Source organism: Barbus barbus (genome assembly GCF_936440315.1).
Source record: "Barbus barbus genome assembly, chromosome: 41".
Taxonomy (NCBI): Eukaryota; Metazoa; Chordata; class Actinopteri; order Cypriniformes; family Cyprinidae; genus Barbus; species Barbus barbus.
In genome coordinates, this window is record NC_136719.1 from 5,353,982 (window position 1) to 5,379,243 (window position 25,262).

General features: G+C 37.4%; 1 protein-coding gene across 1 annotated transcript in view; it reads right to left on the minus strand.

Moving 5' to 3' along the window:
- Positions 1–2,068: 2,068 nt before the first annotated feature.
- Positions 2,069–25,262, minus strand: part of LOC306860255 (neurotrophin-7-like) — a 35,215-nt gene continuing 12,021 nt past the window's right edge. Inside the window, exons 2-3 of the mRNA XM_079401857.1 lie at positions 4,510–4,623; positions 2,069–3,110 (exon numbers count right to left, since the gene is read on the minus strand). Of these exons, the coding sequence (XP_079257983.1) occupies positions 2,410–3,099 (690 nt within the window). The 5' untranslated portion in view covers positions 3,100–3,110; positions 4,510–4,623 and the 3' untranslated portion in view covers positions 2,069–2,409. The remainder of the gene's footprint in view (positions 3,111–4,509; positions 4,624–25,262) is intronic.

Consider the following 25,262-nt stretch of genomic DNA (forward strand, 5'->3'; position numbering starts at 1 on the left):
GTGTCATTAAGTTAATGCTGCATTGTGTTGGAAATATCCCCAACACTAGAGTGACCATACATGTAATTTTTCCCAGACGCGTCCTGGCCAGGATTTCTATATTGCCTAAAATATCTAGGTTTTGGCTTTATTTGCGTGTGCAGACCGATCTGTATGACATCAACGTACCATACAGATGGTTCCTTATGCTTTCAATCAAAACACTCTCGAGGTACTTTGACGTCAAACACTAATCGGTCTGAGCCGCTCTGTATTTAAGTTGAACTCTTTGACCGTAGATCACACCTTCTCTCACACACACCATGATTGGTCCATTATGTATAATGCCTGCATGTTATTGGTCAAACTACTTTTCCATCATTACCTTCAGCAAGCATGAAAACAGGAAAACAAAGCCAAAACAAATCCTGGCAAGGACATGTCCGGAAAAAATGGCACTTATGGTCACCCTACCCTACACCAAACCCAACCCTAAACCTTCCCCATAGTGTTAACAAATGCAGTGATATAAAAATGCATTTGTTGATGCAGCCGTGCTATTTTAACTTCCTTATTTGATATTGTTTTGTTGAACCGTAGTTTCACAGGGTTTGTACCGAAGCTCTTCATCACCTAAGTGCAACGCCGTATCGCGTGGGCTACCCAACAAACCTACTAAATTAGAAAACTCATGCATATGAAGCTGGATATTTGACGCTAACCTTCAAATGCATCAGTTTTCAAATCTCGCAGCATGTTAAAATAGTTTTGAATTCATAACATAATATTCCTCAAGTAATTATGCGAAAATTAGGCTTTATTAATCGAAACTGTGGACCTGCAAATCATACTTTGTGTGAAAAGGGATACAAGTTTTACTGCCTCTAGTGTTCATTTCAACTGGAAACTGCAGTGATTCATTTGTATAAGTACGTTTTTTTTGAGTTTGGCAGAAATGTAGGTAGAGGCACATATTTCCAATGAGCCTATGTTGTCCAAATCCGTAAGACCTTCATTCATCTTCGGAACACAAATTAAGATATTTTTGATGAAATCCGAGAGCTTTCTGACCCTCCATAGACAGCAGCACAATTGACATGTTCAAGGCCCGGAAAGGTAGTAAGGACATTGTTAAAATAGTTCATGTGACATCAGTGGTTCTACTGTAATTTTGTGAAGCCACAAGAAAAGTTTTTGTGCACGAAGAAAACAAAAATAACGACTTTATTCAACAAGTTCCTCTCTTCCGTGTCAGTCACAAAAGTACACGACGCATGCGTGTGGTGCTGCTGATGCAGGAGCCGGTTTTCTGGCACTCATGAATGCGCGTCGAAGACTGAAATAGAAAAGAAGAAATTGTTGAATAAAGTCATTATTTTAAATTTTATTTGTTCACAAAAAGTATTCTCATAGCGACATAAAATTAAAGTTGAACCACTGATGTCACACGGATTATTTTAATGATGTCCTTACTACCTTTCTGGGCCTTGAACGTTGCGTTGCTGTCTATGGAGGGTCAGAGAGCTCTTGGATTTCACCGAAAAATATCTTCATTTGTATTCCGAAGATCTATCCTTCTATCCCTTTAAAATACAAAAGAAAAAAGGTAGATCTTTGTACATTTATTTACCCCTAAATGGTACTTATAAGTACTATAAATGCACATTTTACTACTTTAAAAGTATTAATATGTACCTTACGTGTACATTTAGGTAACCTTTGAAAGGAAACTGCTCCAGTGACAGATTTGTACCTTTCTGAGAGTGACGTTATCCACAAAATCAAGGTTAAATGCAGCTCTGTATGCAGTTCTTTCAACACAGTCTTATGGAAATTCGTAACTATTTTACGTTTTTGGCGAATTAGTGGCTAAGTGTAATTCGTATGAATTTCAATCTTATTCCTACATCTTCATATGATCTGCTTACGCCCCACTGCTGGTTATGTTTAGAGGTGGACCTTTATCCTTGCTTTTTTCGTACAAATGAATACAAAATTGCCACCTCGTAAAATAATACAATTTTCCCATGAGAACACATTAAACTGTGAGTGAGATTGAATGAGATTACGACAGAAGCAGTCATGCATTGACATACTGAAGTGAGGTGTTTAATAAATAAGAGCATCAACAACACAACAACAGCTTGCTTTATGTATACTGTATATACACATATATATATTCATATTTATATTTATATTCTGACCGTATAAACTATATAAATATGTCATGCAGTCCTCATAACTTAAACGACCAATAATTTACAGAGTGAGGTAGGGTAGGAGGGGACTGGGTTGCGATGTCATAGCGAGATCAGAAAAGGGATGGAGTCTCGGATCACCGACGTTGGCAGTGCGGCTGTTGTTATTATTGACGGATGGGTGGGGCTTACGACAGGAGGCTGCAGTGGATTGGCTGAGACAATATGTCAGTCAATGCCTCCATGAGTTGCGGCTAAGGACGCACACGCAAGCGGCGTTGATTCGAATGAACCTCCAGGCGATCTGGTTTTTGTAGGACGTTAGTGCCCGCACGTAGGTATGCACGTTGGTGCAATAAGAGTTCCAGTGCTTGTTGTCGATCCCACGACAGCTAGAGGTTCCTGCTTTAACGCCGCTGGCTCCTTGACCCGGCTTGGGGACCCCGACGGGCTTCGGCACGCGGCATGTGGTCTCGTAGAACATCTGCTTCTTCACAACGTTGTTGATGCGAACGTGCGGCAGCACCGTGACTTCATTGCCCGCTAAGTCTGTGGCTCGGGTCAGGTTGCCGACCCAGTGCTCTTCACTGTCGCACACCGAATACTCGCCACGATGCAAGAAGTCGCTGGTCTTCCGCCGGACTCGCGGGCGCCTGGGGCTCCCCGTATCATTTTCCATAGGGACCACGTCGCTGAACAGCACGCGAGGTGAGCGGAAACGGCGCTTGTTGAAGAGTCTGGGGTCCACGTTGGGGATTAGGTCGTCGTAGTGCGAGTCCTGCTTGGATTGGCCGTGAGGCCTGGGTGAGTGGTGCGCTGCTGCGTGCTGATTGGCTGGCTCCTGCGCCTGGGTGTGGCCTCCCATGATGAGTGCAGCCTGGAAGCTGATCAGGACGAGCAGGACCAGCGTCAACGACCTCATGGGCACTCGTCCTGCTAGCAAAGAGACATTTAAGATAGTCAACGACATGGAAATGTGCATCTGTCAAGTTTTTAGAAACAGTTTGCTTTCTGTCAGTAAGGTGGCCTGGCTGTTTAAAATGGGAGCAGGAATAAAAAACTGTTCATATGGAAGATATTACTGAGCTATGCATGAAGAATCTGACATCTGTATGAATTTCACGAAAGCTGGCGAAAAAATGTCCAGGACATATTTCAACCAAAAATCGAAAGGGGAAAAAAAAATGTAGATATAGAAAATAAACCCTCTTTCCAGGTATTTTTTTTTAAAGAGTATTTTAAAGACTATTGAGAAACCAAAAATGTGAATAATTAAGTGAAGGCATGACTTTTAAGCACATTTACATTACCGCTCACATGTGCAGTATAAACAGTTATATTGTGAAATATTTTTACAATTTAAAATAACTGTTTTCTATTTTAATATATAAAATGTAATTTATTCCACTGATGTAAAGCTGAATTTTCAGCATCATTGCTCCAGTCTTCAGTGTCACATGATCCTTCAGAAATCCTCCTAATGTAACATTTCTGAATATTATCAGTGTTGGAAACAGTTGTGCCGAACATTTTTCCAGACATGATAATATATTGAATTTCAGGATTCTTTAATTAATAGAAAGTTCAAAAGAACAGCATTTATTTCAAACAGAAATTTCTGTAAAAATGTAGGTGTCCAACTCAATTTCATGGGAAATGTAACTATTTTACAAAGTCAGTTTTGTATGAATTTGTAATCATACGGAAACACAAAAACATGATTTATAAGGGGGTGTTTCAAGCTTTCGAAATTGGTTTCAAAGTGGAAGTTCTTGAATATTATATTATCATCATCATCTACATGCTACAAAAATGCAAATTTGTGAAAACGGTGATGTCATGCACATGCATGTTACGTGTTTAGTCTACTAGTCTGTGCCCAGGTGTATAGTGTGACATTGCCAACTACTGGCCTGGCATGCATAATACAGCATTTATAGTCAATTTAGTCGGATCCTTGAAAAGGAGAATCATTGTTGTCTGTATGCAGAACCTCTTAAAAAAGCTTTCTGTCTTTAGTACATCTTTGTTGTGTAAATGTACTTTTTGTAATGAAGGTAGACAACTAACCCCACCCTTAAAACATGTCCATCAGTGGGGCGTAAGCAGGTCATACAAAAACGTATGAAAGAGATTTAATGAACTCATACGAATTAGCCACCAATTAACCAAAACATAAATTATTTACAAATTGAGATGAGGTGTTGAAAAGCCTATACTGCCACTTTTGATCAATTCAAAGCATTGTTGCTGAATAATATTACTGACTTCTTTGTTAAAAATGCATTACAGACAGTGTGTGAGTGTATAGAGTATATCTCTGCTCACTGACCTGTGAAATGTTTAGAGTTGAAGTGAGGGCCCAGTGGGCTGCTAGAGCCGGAGTCCAGTGCAGGCTGACCCCCAAGCGCCTGCCATCAGGACTGGCCTGTGTGTCTGCTGCTTTCTGTAAAACACACACACACACCATAGCTCTTTAGGTACAACAACATCCAAGTATGTGCATGCAGTCAGCTGAACAGAATCCTCATAGCAGCATACATAAAAATAAATAAGGTCAATGACGCGTGAACTGTACATATTCTGAAGTGTTTACAGTCAAGAGCAAAAGTCTGAAAAACTATTTTTCTCTCAGTATTCACATCAGAAATGCACTCTTTGCAGAGAAATTGTATTTTAACAGTAATGTTGAGGATAAACCTTTCAAGAAAAAATACTGTTTTTATATTTATAACCAAGGTTATAAATTATTTTTAAATCATACTATTGTAATTTGAGTTCATGCTAAATGCTAAGTCTTGTGATGCTTAACGTTTTATATGCTTTATTGTACAGTAAAGCTTTTAATATTGTGAATCACCTCATGTTTTTTTTTTATTAAAATGACAAAATAAATGGAAAATGTACTTCTGAAAGCACAGAAAGGTCAGGGTTACACTCCCATGTGCTGAGTCACTTCAGCTGCCTGCAACATTTAACCACCTAAAGTGTCATTCCATTAAACGTGTGATATTTGCCACTTCATAATGAGCCCTCTGCCCCACCTAAACCAGAAACTAAAAGTGTTTCATTAGAAACCATCCATCAGGCTGAGCTTTCTGAACTGATATTAAAAATGCCACATATTGAAGCTTTAATAGAGTTGGAAATAAACAAGGAATTCATTTAAAAGAGAGCTCGGTAAGCATCAGACCTTATTATTGCATAACCAACAATACATAACATCTAAATTTGATATGTAAACTATATTGGATTATGATTAATATTACCTGCACGGCATAAAAGCAAAAAACATCCAAAAGCAATCCAAAGCAATTTAGCTTTAGTCCCTGCAAACATCAGCCTCTTCCATATTTACACCATGAATAAGAAGCATCCGTACAAAATTTATTGTGACAAAAGAAACCAAGTAAACAGGTTAATTTAAAATCAATATTTATCAAATAATTCTTTAGAGACAGTCACAGCACGATCCTGCTCACCCAGTGCCTATGATCACGTTTACTGTAAAACCCAGTACACTGTGAAACAGAGAGACAAGCCTGTTTCCAAACACTGCCACTCTATTTATAAGGTAAAGCAGTGAACAGGCACAATGCCACGTCTGTGCTGGCATACTCTCATAGTCTCCTTGTACGCCAATTTATAATGTTTGTTGTGCACCAAAAGTGATATTGATCAAAATGCACTGCACAATGTCTATGCTCTTATGCTGCGTTCATAAAGGTTTGATGGTGGGATATTTGAAATTAAAGCGTGTTTTAAGCGTGTTCTGAAGATGCAGCCCTCAACTTCGATATTCAGAGAATAGTGAGCAGATGGTCTGCAATCTGTACGCCGTGGCTTTCAGCTGATCACGCTTTGTGTGTGTACTTGAGTGAAAAAACAAACAAAAAATAAAAACAGGCCAAAAAAAGCCTTAATCATTATGCTTGTTTTATCTAAGCATCCTCCAGAAAAATTGCATATAGTACAATATTACAAAATAATAATAATAATATTATATAATAATAATTCACAAAATGTATATACAGATTTTATATATGTTTTTCACAATAATACTTCTCATGTGCTTACCGTAAAACAGTATTATTGTGAAATATTATCACAGTTTTAAATCAATTCTATTTTGAAATGTAATTTATTTCTGTGATCAAAGGTGATTTTCAGCATCATTACCCCAGTCTTCAGTGTCACATGATTCTTCAGAAATCATTATATGCTGATTTGCTGAGTATTATTGTTATTATTAATGTTAAAAACAGTTGTGCAGCTTCATATTTTTGTGGAAACATAACATAAATTTGTTGAAAATGTTCTGGTTGAATTTTTTGATGAATAATGCACATTTTCTATTTATTCTATACATTTCTCCCGGAATTAAAAAAAAAAAAAAAAAAAAACTGTCAAAGGGGGGTTGGGTCAAAGACAAAAAGGAGTTGTATATCACAAATCTTGACATATTTAAAACAAGAATCATTAGATGACATTAAAAGACCAATCTTTGCCACTATCCTTAAAACCACTAAGTTTTACCCAGTTTTCAGCAAGTTTTTAATTAATTACGATATAATAAAAGTACGTGGTGGTGATGGCGCAGTGGATAAGACACATGCCTTTGGTGTGAGAGACCCGGGTTCGAATCCACTGTGAGACACCAATGTGTCCCTGAGCAAGACACTTAACCCCTAGTTGCTCCAGAGGCGTGTGACCTCTGACATATATAGCAATTGTAAGTCGCTTTGGATAAAAGCGTCAGCTAAATGAATAAATGTAAATGTAAAATGATACTTTATGCCTTTATATATTTTAATAAGTACAGGTCAGAATAAGTATGTTGTTTAATTTTTACATAAATATACATATCTGTTAAGCTGAATGATGATGGAGGATTATTGCACCCATATTTTGACATTTTCCTAAAAGTTATTTGAAACGTTAAGGTAGACACTTTTTTGATTGTGCATTATGATAAATCTTAAGCATAAACTTTTTTTTTTTTTTTTTTTCTAAAGATATGATTTAAATTGTTAGGAAACCACAGAGAGAAAACTTACTTTATTCCCATTCACCACTAGAGGGTAAACCTGCGCTAACATTTTATCCACACATCTGGGAGTAAATACAGGCCCTCATTGTCACTGCAGCTCTGCACAAGGCAGCAAGACAGAATAAACTCTCAAGCAAACAAACAGGACAGAACCAGAGCATAAAAACAATAAAGCCATGCAGCATAAGCACATACTGGCTCTCTTGCTGTGTATATGTTTGGCTATATATGTTTTGCAGCTGAGGATCGGCTCTCAAACTGAGGCCACACCTGGTGTTTGCATCTGGGGCCGCTCTCACACGCATGATACTGCCCAGATGCCACCTAACCTAACCTAACACTGTGCTTTCACTTACACGACTGTCACACGCAGAGACAGAGAATGCCTTCAGTAATGTGCTGCCTGGCATCTGGATTACACTGCGTATGAAAGCCAGCATTTTCAGAACTACAGTATCTAAATAAAATGACAATTTAATGCAGTTTGTAGTGTTGCAATAAAATTAACAATAATATTAATATTGCAAATCTTGTTTATCAGTGTTGCTAACACATTGTGTTCGCTGCTCTTTGTGTTTGAAAATTCATTACGAGGTTTTAAATTACACCTGGTAAGAAATATTCCAGGTTCATTAAAAGTGAAGCTCAACCAGCAGCATTTGTGGCATAATGTTGATTACCACAAGATTTATTTCCACTGGTCTAGCCTTAAAAAACTGAAAAAATAATCTGGGTCATAGTGAGGCACTTACAGTGGAGGTGAAAAAAGTGTGCATAATTGTACTGAATGTGCACTTGTTGTGTTCTTCAAATCTTAAGCATATATTAAAAAAACTGCACTTGCAAATAATATACTATTAATGAAATTAAAGGGCCACTTAAGTGCACTTAAAGAGAGTTCACTATCAAGACTGTTTCTTAACACACTTTCAAAAAAGTGCACTTTGTAATGTCAAAAGTTTTACTTAAAATACATTTAAATAGTTGTTTTGATAATCTTGACTTTTTAAAAGAAGTACACTTATTTTGATTTGCTGACTAACATATTAAAGCACATGTGAAGGACTTGATTATCATTTTAATTGTTATATGATTTAACATTTAATATATATTAAAAGTACTAAATTGCAACTTCATTAAAAATGTGTAATTACAAATATATTTAAATGACATACAAATCATACAAAAGAAATTACATTAAAGTATATGTATTGTATATTTAATAAACTTTATTTATTTCAAAGACAATAGATGTAATTATATGAAATTACATGTAAAGATGAACTTAAATCCTACTTAAGTCAAAAAGCACTCTTAAGTTCAACTGCTGTAATTGCATTCAACATCATTTTAAACTACAACACATTTTAATTGAATTGTAAATAACATGCAGTTAAGTGTTGAAAACATAACATTCAGTTCAGTATATTCTATTATTTTAATTCTATACATATATATATATATATATATATAGTTTTACTTGTTTTGAAACTAAAACATTGCTTTAAAAGCATTGAAAATATTAACCAAGTTCTCTCATTACCTCAGTTTGAAGAAACATTTTGACTGTGACCTATATTTTTGACCCCAACACACTTTAAGTAACCTGATTATAAAATGTTTTGATTCTTATTTGGAAAGCTATGGAGCTGCTGCTCTAAGCTCAAAGATCTCCATGAAGGGCCACGGCGCTCCTCACCAGCACATGTGCACCATGTATAAACACACACTCATCAAACTGATACACAGCCACTAGCCCTCTAGTCTCGTAGTGCTGAGTACACTTTGTTTTCGAATGCTACATAAATTAGCTCCGAACTCCCTTTGGCGAAACCTTTATAAACACAAAAATGCAGCGCAGCCACCGAGGGTCAAAAGAGTTTACTGAAGACCTCCATCCTGCACCGCTCTTAGTGCACTTTTTCTTCACTCACAGACTTTCCTAACGTCTAACATTCATCACATGAGCTCGGATACAGGCTGGTACCTGAAACAGTCTCTGGCAGAAATTGGTGATGACAGGAGGGGTTTCTGAGAGATTACAGTGGTTTGAGGTTTGTGGTTGTTATCCATTCTGTTTATTTTGGCAAAAATAACACAAGACATTATGGCCAACCTTCCTGTAGAGGGAAAAAAAGGAGGGAAAGTTGAGAGGGAAGCTGATCTGCACTTGTAAAAGTAGATATTTACTTTGTTTTCACTGCGAATAAACATAAAAGTCACTCAAAATCCAAGCACATGTGGTGCTTAGTCTAAAAATATTTCCCACCCAAAACGCTTTTTATACAATTATTATGCATGAGTTCTCTGAATATTTCCATAAAAAAAAAGGATTGCACTGCACGACTAGTGAGGGCCAAATAAAGCTAATTAAAATGCTTAGAAGAAATGCTGAGCAGTTAAAATATCCACTTTCCATACCTTTAACAGGAATTCTTGAAATCCTTCCCCTCCTATTTAACCTCAATAACGGCATGCTTTTATATGAGCTTTAATTTATGCTTAATGTCTTGGGGAAAGCCACAAATGAGCCTCATAAAACAAGGCTCTTAAATCTACTTTGAGCGATTCATCTCCATTAGTGACCAGAAACATATTGAATCAAATTTTTTTTTTTTTAGAAAGACAGATATAGAACTTTGTAAGATGTAATCCGATAATCTGTTTTGTTTACAACTTTGAAAAATCTTTTTTATAATATATGATATTTTGAATGCCATAAAAATAGCCTACATACTTTGCTTGTGAGAGGAAAGTGTGTTGGGATGAAAGAATGGATGAAACTCATTTGTCTGTGTTTCACTCCATCTTGAATCGCGCTCACGAAAGAAACAGTATCTCTTGGTACGCTTTCAACACATTTTTTTTTTTGTCTCGAGCAAGAGACTGTACGACATTCACGTTACATGATTTGACTGATTTTTATGTAGAGAGGGAGACAATGCACCACATTAAAAGAAATGATCATTCATGTTTTCATAACCACTGGCCAAACTCAAAAACAAAACTAAAATTAAACATCTTTGAGAGCAAAGGGGCCCCCTGGTGTTTCGGGGGCCCTACGCAGAGGATCGGCTCTGATTAGCGTGAAATAGTAAACTCAGTTTCTTAAACTGAGAAATTGCTAGTAAATTTCATAACAATAATTACTAAGAAACTCAAGTAACACACTGAATTGAAATTTAGTAGAAAAAAGTAGAAAAACATAAATAGCATTTTATTGGAAAACTAAAGGTTTTGGGCACATTGAGTCCGAAATTTTCGTATGTGTTTTTTCGTTTTTATTTTTCGCATTCGTCATCCTTCCTATCAAAATGCTTGCTATGAATGCAAAAACGCCGAAAATTGAACCTGATCCGATTTTTTTTATGACGGACAAAAGGCAGTGTGTAAATGTGATTGACTCAACATGAGGTTGTATTTATTTTTTAACATGCAAAAATTTCAGACTCAGTGTGCAATGGCCTTTACTCTAAAAATATGTTTTATTTACAATATTGACAAGTCTTTTTTTTATTTTTACAGTATAGGTTTAGGTTTGTACATTTAAAAACTGTACAGTATGTGTTTTTCTCTATGCATAGCATACAAAATCTTGATGACACTTGCCAAAATGTACAGTATACAAAAGAGTATACTGCAGTGAGTGCTGTATCCCACAATGCACTCAACTGAATCTTGCAGTGTGAAAAATGAAACTCAGCATAAATCTACCACAGTTTTTAACATCTTTATTTCTTTATTTGTTCATTTATTTGTTTGGACGGTATGGCAAATAACTTTTCTTTTCCATTATGATAACTGGGCACCAAAAATGTATGTAGTAAGGCCATGTGACAAAAATACACTTTTTGAAAAGTGTAACATTACATATTGTGTCCTATTTCAGCTACTGTTCAATTAAAAAATAAAAAATAAAATACAGTATCAAGTATACTGTGGAAGCTTGTTTATGCCACGGAATAAAATAACTAAAAATAAGAAAGGTAATTGTGACTTTTTATCTCACAATTCAGACTTCTCGCAATTTTGAGTTTAGAACTCACAATTCTGACTTTTTTAACTGAAATATAAATTTGAAGGTATAAACTCGCAATTCTAAGGAAACCTATGAAAGTAATGAATGAAAATGAATTTGTAAATGACAAAATCACATTCTACACTATTTGCACTTGTGTTCTGGGACATAAATTATGTAAGAGTAGAACAGACACATTTGTTTTTTCTTTGTTACTGAATGCATGTCAGTAGGTTTAGTGATCTGTTAAAAGATTTGGTTGTGAGTGTCAACATTGTATTTTGTGAAAGCACCAGCTCTTCTGAGGTGCTGACACCTCTGACCAACACATCACAGATAATGAAGCAGTGCTAAAAATCTGGAAAGCCGATTAGTCACCAGAAGAGATGGACGTCAGCTCGCGTAAGTGTTTTGAATACTTGGTCGCAGTTCTGTTGTTTAAATTATTTACTTGCTGCTAAGAAGGAATAGTTTGTTTCCTATTTCTACTCTGCATTTTCGTTGGGGTTTTTATGTTTGATTGCACTTACTGGTAATTAGAATAATTTGCGCCTCAGCTGAGAACGAGCCTGTGTGTTTGTGCAAAGTGTTAGTTTCGTCTTGAGCTTTTAGCAGTCCTTTAACCTTATTGGCTGGGCTGATCAGAAGCCGGCCACAGCTGTTTTCACTCTAGTTTCCTAGACTGTATTTATTTGATGTCCAAGCGCTGACAGCCATCGTGCTCAGCCTCCTCGTGTGAAGACCAACGAGTGTAAAGACAGACGACTTTTTCCTGCACGACTTTAACCGAGCAACGACACAGAGCACACACTTAAGTATCATTTTTATCTTCCCTCACACTTTCCTATCCTCTATCCTTCCACGTCTATCATGTGTTTCCAAACCATTCCGGTTCTCGCTCAACCTCGCTCTAAAACACACGCAGAAGGCTACGTAACCCTGCTAACCTGCACCCTATCTCTACATCTTCCACTGTACCTCTTTCTCTGTGGGTCTTTGGAATTGCCAGTCAGCTGTCAACAAAGCCGACTTCATTTCTGCTTTTTCCTTACATTCCACACTCAGCATCCTGGGCTTGACTGAGACCTGGATTCATCCAGAAGACTCGACAACCCCAGCTGCTCTCTCTCACAATTTCTCTTTCTCTCACACCCCTAGGCAAGTTGGCCGGAGTGGGGGCAATGGTTTGCTCATTTCTAACAATTGGAAATACTCTACCCACTCTCCCCTAGGCAATCTCAACTCATTTGAATCTCATGCCATTACTGTAACAGCTCCTATAAGATTCCAGATTGTGGTAATCTACCGTCCCCCTGGCCAAATTCTAGCAACCTTCCTAGATGAGCTGGACTGACTGCTGTCCTCTTTCATGGAAGATGGCACTCCACTCTTAGTCTTCTGCGATTTCAACATTCACTTAGACAGGCCTTATGCTACAGACTTATAGTCACTCCTAGCTTCATTTGATCTCAAATGCCTCACCACTACTAGCACGCACAAATCAGGCAACCAACTCGACTTAATTTACACATGCAATTGTTCTACAGATAACATTCTGGTACAACCACTACATATCTCTGACCATTTCTTCATTACATTTACTTTACATTTTGCTACCCAGGTGCCACCATCTCCCTTACCGGTTACTTTCAGATGCAACCTACGCTCCCTTTCCCCCTCCCTTCTTTCCTCTGTAGTATCCTCCTCTCTTCCTTCGCCTACCCATTTCTCTTCTCTGGATGTGAATGCAGCTACTGACACTTTATGCTCTACCTGAACCTCTTGTCTAGACGACATCTGTCCTCTCTCCTCCATGCCAGCACGGGCTGCCCCTTCTAACCCCTGGTTATCTGATGTTCTTCGTGAGAATCGGACCAAGCCATCCTACAACATGTCCTCTCAACCCAATCCCCTCACACCTTCTCCAAACAATCTCTTCCACACTCTTACCGGCACTCACACACATTATCAACACATCTCTCCTCACAGGCATCTTCCCCACAGCATTCAAGCAGGCTCGGGTAACCCCACTGATCAAAAAACCTACATTAAACGCTTCTCTTTTAGAAAACTACAGACCGGTCTCTCTCCTTCCATTCGTAGGGAAAACAATCGAACGAGTTGTCTTCAACCAGCTCTCACGGTTTCTTTCACAGCACAACAAACTGGATGCTAAACAGTCAGGTTTGAGGAGTGGCCATTCAACAGAGACTGCGCTACTCTCAGTCACTGAAGCCCTGCGAATTGCAAAGGCCGATTCCAAATCATCAGTCCTCATTCTGCTGGATCTTTCTGCTGCTTTTGACACTGTCAATCATCAGACTCTCCTGTCTCCTCTCATCACTGGGCATCACTGGGATTCCACTTCGCTGGTTTGAATCCTATCTCACCGGTAGATCTTTCAGGGTGGCCTGGGGAGGGGAGGTATCCAAACCACATCAACTGGTCACTGGAGTTCCTCAGGGATCGGTTCTTGGACCCCTCCTCTTCTCCACATATACTACATCACTGGGTCCCATTATACATGCACATGGCTTCTCCTATCACTGCTACGCCGATGACACACAGCTCGATCTCTCTTTTCAACCAGATGACCCAACGGTAGCTGTACGGATCTCAGGCTGCCTGGCGGACATCTCGGCATGGATGAAAGAACAGCTCAACCTGGCAAAGACGGAACTTCTTGTCTTCCCTGCCACTCCGACTCTACAGCATGACTTCACGATTCAGTTAGGCTCATCAATGATTACCCCATCAACTTCGGTCAGAAATCTTGGTGTAATCTTTGATGACCAGCTGACCTTCAAAGAGCACATTGCAAAGAGTGCTCGATCCTGCAGGTTTGCACTACACAACATCAGAAAGATCAGGCCCTTTCTGACAAAGCATGCTGCACAACTTCTTGTCCAGGCCCTTGTCGTTTCTAGACTGGACTACTGCAATGCTCTTCTGGCTGGTCTGCCATCAAACACAATCAAACCTCTACAAATGATTCAGAATGCAGCGGCACGTCTGATCTTCAACGAGCCCAAAAGAGCGCATGTTACACCTCTCTTCATCTCGTTGCACTGGCTACCAGTGGCAGCTCGCATCAAGTTCAAGACACTGATGCTTGCATACAGAACTACCACAGGCTCAGCACCCTCCTACTTCCACTCACTATTACAAACCTACATCCCCTCCAGAAGTCTCAAAATCACTCTCCAGAACATTCTCGTTCACCATTCCTGGCTGGTGGAATAATCTTCCCACCCCTATCCGGAATGCCGGATCCCTGTCAATCTTCAAGCAACAACTGAAAACTCATCTCTTTTGGCAGTGCTTGACTTCATCCTATACTCCAAAAAAAAAAAAAAAACTCTTTCCCTCTATCTTTCTCTCCCTCCCTTACTAGCTTGTACTTATTTGAACAATGACTGAGACTTGGTGTTACGAGCACTTCCTCTGTCTGATTGCCTCTTCAAGATGAATCGCTTTTTGTATTCCCCATTTGTAAGTCGCTTTGGATAAAAGCATCTGCCAAATGACTAAATGTAAATGTAAATGCTAAAGACAGATAGCCTCTTTTTATCAAAGAGGCCTCTTTTTATTCTCTCTTTAGACAAAGAGAAACTGGGAGAATGAGAGAATGAGGGAGAAAGAGAATGAGATAGAGAGAAGGAGAAATGGCCGAGCATTTGTCCGACAGACTTCACAGAAATTCAAATACCAAATTACATTTCAGAGCTCCTGCAAATTGATCTGATTTCTGTTTTGATATCTAATCCTCTCGATCTTTTATAATCATTGTAACAGCATTTCACAGCTGTTTTGGACTCAGTTTTCAAAGTTCTGTCATTATTTACATACATTCATGTTGTTACTTTCTTTCTTTTGTGGAAAGAGAAATAAAAAGAGACATGAAAGCTTTGAAACTTCCAGAAAAGCACAATTACAATTTCATTAAAGTTGTTCATATGCCTGTTTATTTTACAACAGGCTGGGAACTTCATGAGGATGAGAAAATACTAAAATGACTTTTATTCCCATCAATTAGTAATTTAACTAAAATCAATTATGAATTGTGAAGATATGCACATGCACACAGACAATTACAAGTGCATGATAATACTCTTAATTATGGTATGCACAGTTTTTCTAACTGTCACCTCTGTGCTTTAACAACTTTTGTCTTCAGTATCACACATCTTGTTCTTGTGTAATGTTCAGAAGAATAACTATAACACATGACCTCTAATTGTGTCTTTCCTTTTTTCTTGGATTTATTTTTGGTCTTTTTATTTAAATAGGACAGTCAAAAGTGGGAAAACAGGAAAGTGGGGAAAGAAAGAATTAATGGGACATTATACAGTTTGCGCTTGAAACTTCTTCCCCACTGGAGTATACCTCAGCTCTGAGAGTTTCTTTCCAAACTCAGTATTCCCTATTTTTCTTGATTGAGTAATAATAAAGGAATAGTTATATAGTAACAATGCAGCAAAATAAAGATTTTTTTTTTGTAATAATTTAATATAGTAATAACACAGGAATATAAGGAATAGTTTTACATTTAGTCATTTAGCAGACACTTCTATCCAAAGTGACTTACAAATGAGGACAATGGATGCAATTAAAATCAACAAAAGAGCAATATGCAAGTGCTATGACAAGTTTTAGTTAGCCTAACGCAATACACGTAGCAAGGTTTTTTATTTCTTATTATATAATAAATAAAAATAAAACAGATAGAATAGAAACAGAATAGAGCAAGCTATGTTAGAGTTTTTTTTTCTTTTTGTTAATTGTATAATAAATCAAATAAAACAAATAGATAGAATACAAAAAGAATAGAGAAGCTAATGTTAGTTAACTGAAAACAAGCAGTTAGTAAATGAATAGAGTGCAAGTATTTTTTTTTAAAGAATAGAATTAAAATAGTAAAACAGTGCTAGAGTTAGAGGGTCAAGTAAAGATGGAAGAGATGTGTTTTTAGCTGATTCTTGAAGATGGCTAAGGACTCAGCTGCTCGGATTGAATTGGGCAGGTCATTCCACCAGGAGGGAACATTTAATGTAAAAGTCAGGGAAAATGATTTTGTGCCTCTTTGGGATGGCTCAATAATGCGCCATTCACTTGCAGAACGCAAGCTTGATGTTTGCTTGATAAAGCAAATCTGCAAGACCGGGTAGTTTTAGCAATGTGGTCTGAGAAAGTCAGCTGATCATCAATCATAACTCCAGGGTTTCTGGCTGTTTTTTAAGGCGTTATGGTTGATGTGCCTAACTGGATGGTGAAATTGTGATGAAACGATGGGTTTGATGGAACCACAAGCAGCTCTGTTTTGGCAAGGTTGAGTTGAAGGTGATGGTCCTTCATCCAGCAAGAAATGTCTGTTAGACAAGCTGAGATGTGAACAGCTATCGTTGGATCATCAGGATGGAATGAGAGGTAGAGTTGAGTATCATCAACATAGCAGTGATATGAAAAGCCATGATTCTGAATGTCAGAACCTAGTGATGCCATGCAGACAGAGAAGAGAAGTGGTCCAAGAATTGAGCCCTGAGGCACCCCAGAAGTTAGATGATGTTTTAGTATCATTTTTGCTCAAGTCATTCTAAATCATTCTATACTGTTATTTCTTCCACAGTGAACAAAAAGGAATTTGAAAGGAATATTATCTTTTCTACAATGATATTGATAGTGAATGATTGTGACAATGTTTGGCAAGCTAAAAATGTATAACAATGTATAATCTATCTATCTATCTATCTATCTATCTATCTATCTATCTATCTATCTATCTATCTATCTATCTATCTATCTATCTATCTATCTATCTATTATTGTTTAATGTAATGTAATGTAATTTAATTTACTTTATTGATAAATGTGCCCATTGTGGACTGCTGTTATATGGAAATAAGCTGTTCTTGTTGTGATTCATCAAAATGTCTCCCTTTTGTGTTCCACAGAAAAATAACAACATAAAATAAACAATGAATAATTAATAAATGTAATGTTTGAACTGTTATTGCACTGCATTAAATAATTTATTTATTTTATAATCTATCTATAATAATAATAATGTTTTATTTATATAGCGCCTTTCCCAAGCTCAAGGATGCTGTACAAAAGCAGAAACATATTAGACTGTCGACTCACATAATCATAAACAGTCATTTCACAATCAATTAATCAGTTAAGTGAACAGAAGACATTTGCCCAGTTCGAGGATAGACATGATTGCAGTTGCGTACCATGGTACAATTATGTACAGAAAACAGAGATGCATAACATAGTATAAGTAATAATGGAAAAAAGTCAATGTCAATAAGTAACATACAAAGAATAGAGAATGCAACAAAAATACACAGAATGAAAATACTCAGAGAGAATCACAGCTGGTAGTATAGGATGTCTAAAGAACATAATATGACTGATAGTATTGGGTAAACAAGTAGGATTTGAGTTGTGATTTAAATACAGAGAAAGAGGTTATTGTCCTTAGTGCCAATGGTATAGAGTTCCATAGTTTAGGTGCAACAACAGAAAATGACCTGCCACCCATTAAGGATAGATGAAATCTAGGTACAGTAAGAAGTTCACATCCTAAAGATTGAAGTGATCGAGGCGGAAGGTAAGGAGACAGGAGATCAGCGAGATAAGGAGGAGCAAGGCCATTGAGAGATTTAAACGTAAGCTGAAGAATTTTGTAAGTAATGCGAGATGATACAGGGAGCCAATGGAGTTTAAATAAGATAGGGGTAATATAAGCAGATAATTTAGTATGGGTTAATATTCTTACAGCAGAATTTTGAATATATTCAAAATCTATTATCAGAATATATTTAGAATATATTCAAAATTCTATAGATAGATAGAATAGTATAGATAGAATGGATAGAATTATATAGATAGAATTTTGAATATATTCAAAAGTCTATCTATCTATCTATCTATCTATCTATCTATCTATCTATCTATCTATCTATCTATCTATCTATCTATCTATCTATCTATCATCTATCTATCTATCTATCTATCTATCTATCTATCTATCTATCTACCATCTTCTTTAGGAAAAAAAATGTAAATGTAAAATACCACAGAAAATCGTTGCCTTGACCTGTGTCTGCACCATGATCTGATGCATCATCACACATTGCATAAAGTAAATCTTTCACGGTTATCTTTGGGGAATATGCACGAAAATGAGACTTCTGCACACAGAACTCAGGAGAGATGTGTCCGAAAGCTGCACTGAACTTGAGGAGTGATTGTATTTAATTCTGTTGAAGAGTTGAATAATAACATTAGAGCCTCCAGATGGAATACCAACATTATTATGCTAATGATGAGTTGCACAAACACATATGGCCACAGATGAGTATGTATACACACATGGATGTCTGTACATCGTAAATTTGGCAAAAGACAAAGCCGCCATTGCGACAGCTGTGAAATTGTATTTTAAACACAGCTGCTGTTTTGTAGACAGTACAACAGTGGACAGGAAGTAGCGTGAAATCTGTTTAGGATGTGAGAGTATTGTGGTAAAAATCTGTCTGCTCAAAAATTCTCATCGGCTGAAAACTATTACCTGCAAACATGTCCAGATGCTTTAGCTGACAAAAATTACGAACTTTTTATAAATATAATTTTTTTGACTGGAAATTATATAAATTATTAAGATACAATAAAAGAATATAGCTGCAAGCAGCAATTATGGGGCCAAGCACTACAGAAGCAAACATAAAACCAACTGCTGAAATTAGTAATTGAAGCCATTTAGTATTATTTTAGTCAAAACAGCTGAAACATCATCAATAAACCTCTAGTAATATGATTGAATGACTTTTCCCTTTTGACTAACAGGTGGCATCGTTATCAAATCGATGTGGTGTGTTCTGTGTGAGTTGACAATGGCACACACAAAGTTTGGTTTCAATATGCCAAAGCATTGCATATATATAGCCTCAAGTGTCATTTTGGCATCATGCCTCAAATTCGTTGTTGTAGTGTGTGAAAACTGTTTTGTGTATCTACACAAAATCCATAACTTTTTGTCAGCATGGTCTGAAGATGATATGATTCGATTTTGGTGAGAATCGGACCTAGAGTGTAGGAGGAGTTCGAAAAAGTAGGTTTCTAAAGAAAAACAAAAGGGCAGAGAGAAAGTTTGGCTGGAGCATCAGACCAACTGTAGCAATGAGTAATTGAAGCCATTTTAGGATTATTTTAGTCAAAACGGCTGAAAAATCATATATACAGTGGTGTGAAAAAGTTTTGGCCCCCTTCCTGATTTTTTTATTTTTTTGCATGTTTGTCACACTTTAATGTTTCAGATCATCAAACAAATTTAAATATTATTCAAAGATAATACAAGTAAACACAACATGCAGTTTTTGAATGAAGTTTTTTTTATTATGAAGGGAAAACAAAATCCAAACCCACATGGCCCTGTGTGAAAAAGTGCTTGCCCCCTAAACCTAATAACTGGTTGGGCCACCCCTAGAAGCAATAACTGCAATCAAGCGTTTGCGATAACTTGCAATGAGTCTGTTACAGCGCTGTGGAGGAATTTTGGCCCACTCATCTTGGCAGAATTGTTGTAATTCAGCCACATTGGAGGGTTTTCGAGCATGAACCGCCTTTTTAAGGTCATGCCACAGCATCTCAATAAGATTCAGGTCAGGACTTTGACTAGGCCACTCCAAAGTCTTCATTTTGTTTTTCTTCAGCCATTCAGAGGTGGATTTGCTGGTGTGTTTTGGATCATTGTCCTGCTGCAGAACCCAAGTTCGCTTCAGCTTGAGGTCACGAACAGATGGCCGGACATTGTCCTTCAGGATTTTTTGGTAGACAGCTGAATTCATGGTTCCATTTATCACAGCAAGTCTTCCAGGTCCTGAAGCAGCAAAACAGCCCCAGACCATCACACTACCACCAGCATATTTTACTGTTGGTATGATGTTCTTTTTCTGAAATGCTGTGTTACTTTTACGCCAGATGTAATGGGACACACACCTTCCAAAAAGTTCAACTTTTGTCTCGTCAGTCCACAGAGTATTTTCCCAAAAGTCTTGGGGATCATCAAGATGTTTTCTGGCAAAACTGAGATGAGCCTTTATGTTCTTTTTGCTCAGCAGCGGTTTTTGTCTTGGAACTCTGCCATGCAGGCCATTTTTGCCCAGTCTCTTTCTTATGGTGGAGTCATGAACACTGACCTTAACTGAGGCAAGTGACGCTTGCAGTTCTTTAGATGTTGTTGTGGGGTCTTTTGTGACCTCTTGGATGAGTCGTCGCTGCGCTCTTGGGGTAATTTTGGTTGGCCGGCCACTCCTGGGAAGGTTCACCACTGTTCCATGTTTTCACAATTTGTGGATAATGGCTCTCACTGTGGTTCGCTGGAGTCCCAAAGCTTTAGAAATGGCTTTATAACCTTTTCCAGACTGATAGATCTCAATTACTTTCTTTCTAATTTGTTCCTGAATTTCTTTGGATTAGATTTCTTTAGTTAATATTTAAATTTGTTTGATGAACTGAAAAATTTAAGTATGAGAAACATGCAATAAAATTAAAAATCAGGAAGGGGTCCAACACTTTTTCACACCACTGTAAACCTCTAGTAATATGATTTCTTGGCTTATAACATTTGAACAATAGGTGGTGCTGTTATCAAGTCAATGTGGTGTGTTCTGTGTGAGTTGACAATGGCACACACAACGTTTGGTGTCAATATGCCAAAGCATTGCAGAGATACGGCATCAAGTGTCATTTTGGCATCATGCCTCAAATTCGTTGTTGTGGTATGTGAACACCGTTTTGTCTATCAACATGAAATCCATAACTGTTTGTCAGCATGGTCTGAAGATGATATGATTCGATTTTGGTGCAAATCGGACCAACGGTCTAGGAGGAGTTAGAAAAAGTAGGTTTTTAAAGAAAATCAAAAGGGCAGAGATGACGTTTGGCTGACTACAGCAACATTGGTATCACTGTTCTAAGCATGACCCAAGGAATCTATTAATACCAGTCTCATTACAATAGGCAAAATTCTCAGAAAGCTATAAGAATTTATTTGACATTTCATTGTAACTTTTGACCACAAGGTGGCACTGTCTCAAAACATTTTGAGTACTTTCAGGTCATGGTCTCCATGGTACATATAAAGTTTCGGAATGGTACACCAATGCATTCATAAAATATAGCATTTTATATCATAAAACTCCATTATAGTCAATGGCAATTTCATGTTATGTTCAATTATAGTGACACCAAGAGGCACAATCCCACCATTTTTTTTACGTGTCCTTAGGGTGTGTCCATACATATGTGTGTCAAATTTGGTGAAAATATCTCATTTTGTTTTGGAGTTATAGACATATTTGTGTGTAAGTAGATGAAAAATGACTGACTGTTGACTTTGTTTGCATTTTTGTGCCACTTACTATCAAAACTATCAGTTTTCGAACTTCCTACGGTGGTTTTGTGTCGATCAGAGTAATGGTTTCTAAGATATTGGCAAATGTTTTTTAAGCACTACAATGCAACGTAGCACAAACCATAAGCCAAAATCTGGCGAACTTGATATCGCTGGACTCGGCAAGGATTCAGGAGTCTAAAAATCTCGTGAAAATAAGTCAACCCCACTCAAAGTTATAAGCATGTGAATATTTGATTTTACCACTAGGTGGCGTGCTGCCATGCTGCTGCCAATGGCTGACATGGGATATGGCCAAAATTGGATATGGTTCGACTCGGCATGATGCACCGAATCCAATGAGACCAGTGTTTAGATTTTTGGCCAAACCATTCACAAGTTATAAGCAAAAATATGCATTTTTCATATCTCCTGACCACTAGGTGGCACAGCGCCGAAACACTGCAGGTAGACCCAGGTCATGCTTGTTATAACACACACCATATAGCCTCTGATCCATTTTTGCATGCTTTTCAGTGAATTCATTAGTGTGGTATTTGAGAACGCTTGGACGAATCGACTTGAATTCCATAACTTTTTGCCACCATGGTCTGTAGATGATCTGAGCCAATTTTGGTGAGTTTACGAACAATTGAATATAACTAAACCTTACGATTTTTAAATTTTGGATTTTTTTTCCACTTGGCTTGAGCCAAGGATTCAGAGGAAAACATAATTTTCATTTTGTGGCTTACGGTTCAAAAGTTATTAGCATAACAAAATTGAAATTTTGGACTAGTGGTGGCGCTAGAGAGTTTGAGTTAGAGACTCCAGATTTGCTGTGGTTACTACTGACACTATCATCTATCAGTGTGCCAAATTTCACAACCTTCCCGCAAGCGGTTGTATGGGCTGCCATAGATGCAATGGCGGAAGAAGAATAATAATAATAGGGATCCTAACAAACACAATAGGTGCCTACGCACCTTCGGTGCTTGGCCCCTAAAAACATGGAATCAAAGTGAATTTTGTCAATTTCTGCTAATTTTGAAGGTGCCATTGGCTGTTTTTGTATGCGGCACATTCTTTGGCTCTGTCACATGATGTGATGGTTGTACAGGCTGTTGTCTTTGTCAGAGCTCACAGGCATGATAAATCACTTGAGGTGAGCTCTCCAATAGCTCACATGACAGCCAAATGCTTCCCAAACAAACCTGAAGACTTCCTGGATAGGCTGACAGCTAAGATCATTTAGAGTCTTTCCTCCAAACAATTTAAACAGATGGAGGCGAGTGGACAAGGGCAGTATGTGAGCATTGTAAATCATTTGTGGCCCCTAAGTCTTGGTCAGAATTCAACGCTGCTTTTAGAATTACGTATATAACCATTTCTAAAACATCAGCACTGTTGCAATGCGCAACTTCCACTCCGAACAGTTGATTTGATATGACTTTGAGCCTTGTGTTTGGTGCCAACACTAAATTATGGGAACATTAGTTCATTTGTTTTCACATTGTGCTGCAGCCAAATTGGCCCATTGCTTTTTGAGAAATTTTAAGAGTTTTCGATTTTTGTGAGCTACGTGTTACTGAATACTACTGGTTGCTAGGGAACAACATTTAATGAAGAAAATGACACATAAGTGTACATATGTAAGTACGTTTGTAAGTAATTAATGAAATAACACTGAAGTAGCTAATGCACAAATTAATCCTTGAATAAGCCAAATTTCCTCACTGGAGCTGCTTACTGAAGCTCAAAGGTGATGTGTATAATTTTGTTCAGTGCCAAAGTATGTTCTAATATCCTAAGCTTAATATTGGTAAGCTGACTACCTAAAAAGTGTAAACAATGTGGTCTGTTTGTTTGAGAATCCCAACCTGGAGTTCCTTCGCCAAAAGTATCGTTAGCCAGCTATGGTCTTAAAATTCCATTATTGCTAACATACTGTAGTTCAACAATTCTGCATTTCCTGAAAATGAACATTTGATAACAGCAAACTTGTGTTTGCACTACAGTTCCCAATCTGTGGTTAGTATGATGTGGACTTAAATAAAATTCATAAATAAATTCATTATATATATATATATATTTTTTTTTTTTGCATAATTTTTTTTATTGATAATGTTACAGTTTAATATCTATGTTAATATTTTCAGATTATAAATATATTAGCACATACATTTTTTTTTATATATTTTATGAAAATACCCTATATCTTTCACTACATTAAGTACAGTATATACAGTTTTGTTTATAAATTTAAATGTTGACAATCAGCGCTGTTTATTAAAAGTCTGCATGTGCGTACATGTATGAAGTATGATGCAAGAAGGAGCAATGAATCAAATCAAATAAAACGACCGGGAACAAAACATTGAATTAGTTGTTCAATACCATGTTTATTATTATAGCATCTCTGAGAAATGAGGTTGTGGAGAAAACTGCTAATTGAGGGGGTGTTTACTGACATAGTTCTTAAAGGTGCAGTAGGAGACCTTGGAAAATGCTAACTTTAGCCTGATAGCACTGAACTCAAAAGTCTCACCCTCCCTGCAAATCACTGTTCAAAGCCACGCCCCCTGAATGCATTTACGCACGCAGATCAGACAGATCAGAGACAACATTACTACAATACATCATGTGTCATTCACCAGTGAGAAAACTTTATAGCACAGTACAACAATACCAGGAAGGAAGATCAGGTTGTTGATGTTTGCCTGCCATTCTTGCTTTACATGACCGCGCTGATGACGTATCCTGTCTGCGCGAACAGGGTGCGCATAGGTATGCAAATACACATGTTGACAGGCAGGTAGGAAAGTCAATCAAAACGCATGGAACAAGCGGTTTGATTGGACGAACATTTCTTCCTACACCTTCCACGGAAGTCCTACACCTTCCACGGAATTATCTTCCTTGCATGGGTTGTGCTCCGGCACGGCTTCAGTGCGGATGAATCTAATATTTTGAGGAGTATGTGTAGCTGTCAGTCACGCACCGGTGTGGATATTTACTGTACTTCGCAATCACAGATTCTAGCCTACGTCTTGGAATATATGACCCAAATAATAATTTTCACCAGATATTGTCATTTGAACAAGTAAGTAACAGGTCTGCCACGTTTGTTCTGACCAACTGAGGAAAAAAGCATTACAATAAATAACGCTACCAATGGTGATTTAATCTAAAGATTGTTAGCTCATATCACATCAAACCCTGCAAATTATTATTATTGTTATACTTTATTCTAAAATTATTAAGGTTAACAACATCAGCATTGCGTGACTATGAGTATAGTGTGTATTAGCGCGCAGATTTCAATTTCTATACAGTCTAACCTAATTGTCATGCCATTAAAATTTCATATTAAGAAATTATTTTAACCCAAAAAGATAATTTTCCATTCAAACTAGTTTTCTTTACAATACAAATCTTGTGTAATCCCAGGCTATCTATAATCAGAAGCACATTTAAAGATGGAATATAATTTAATTTCATTCACATGTGTTTCATAAACACGTAATCCTTTCTGGATCACAATCCGCCATCAAAATGATACATTTAATTATTCTAGCTCCTGCGAGAAAAGGCTAAACGATCCGCCACATGTAG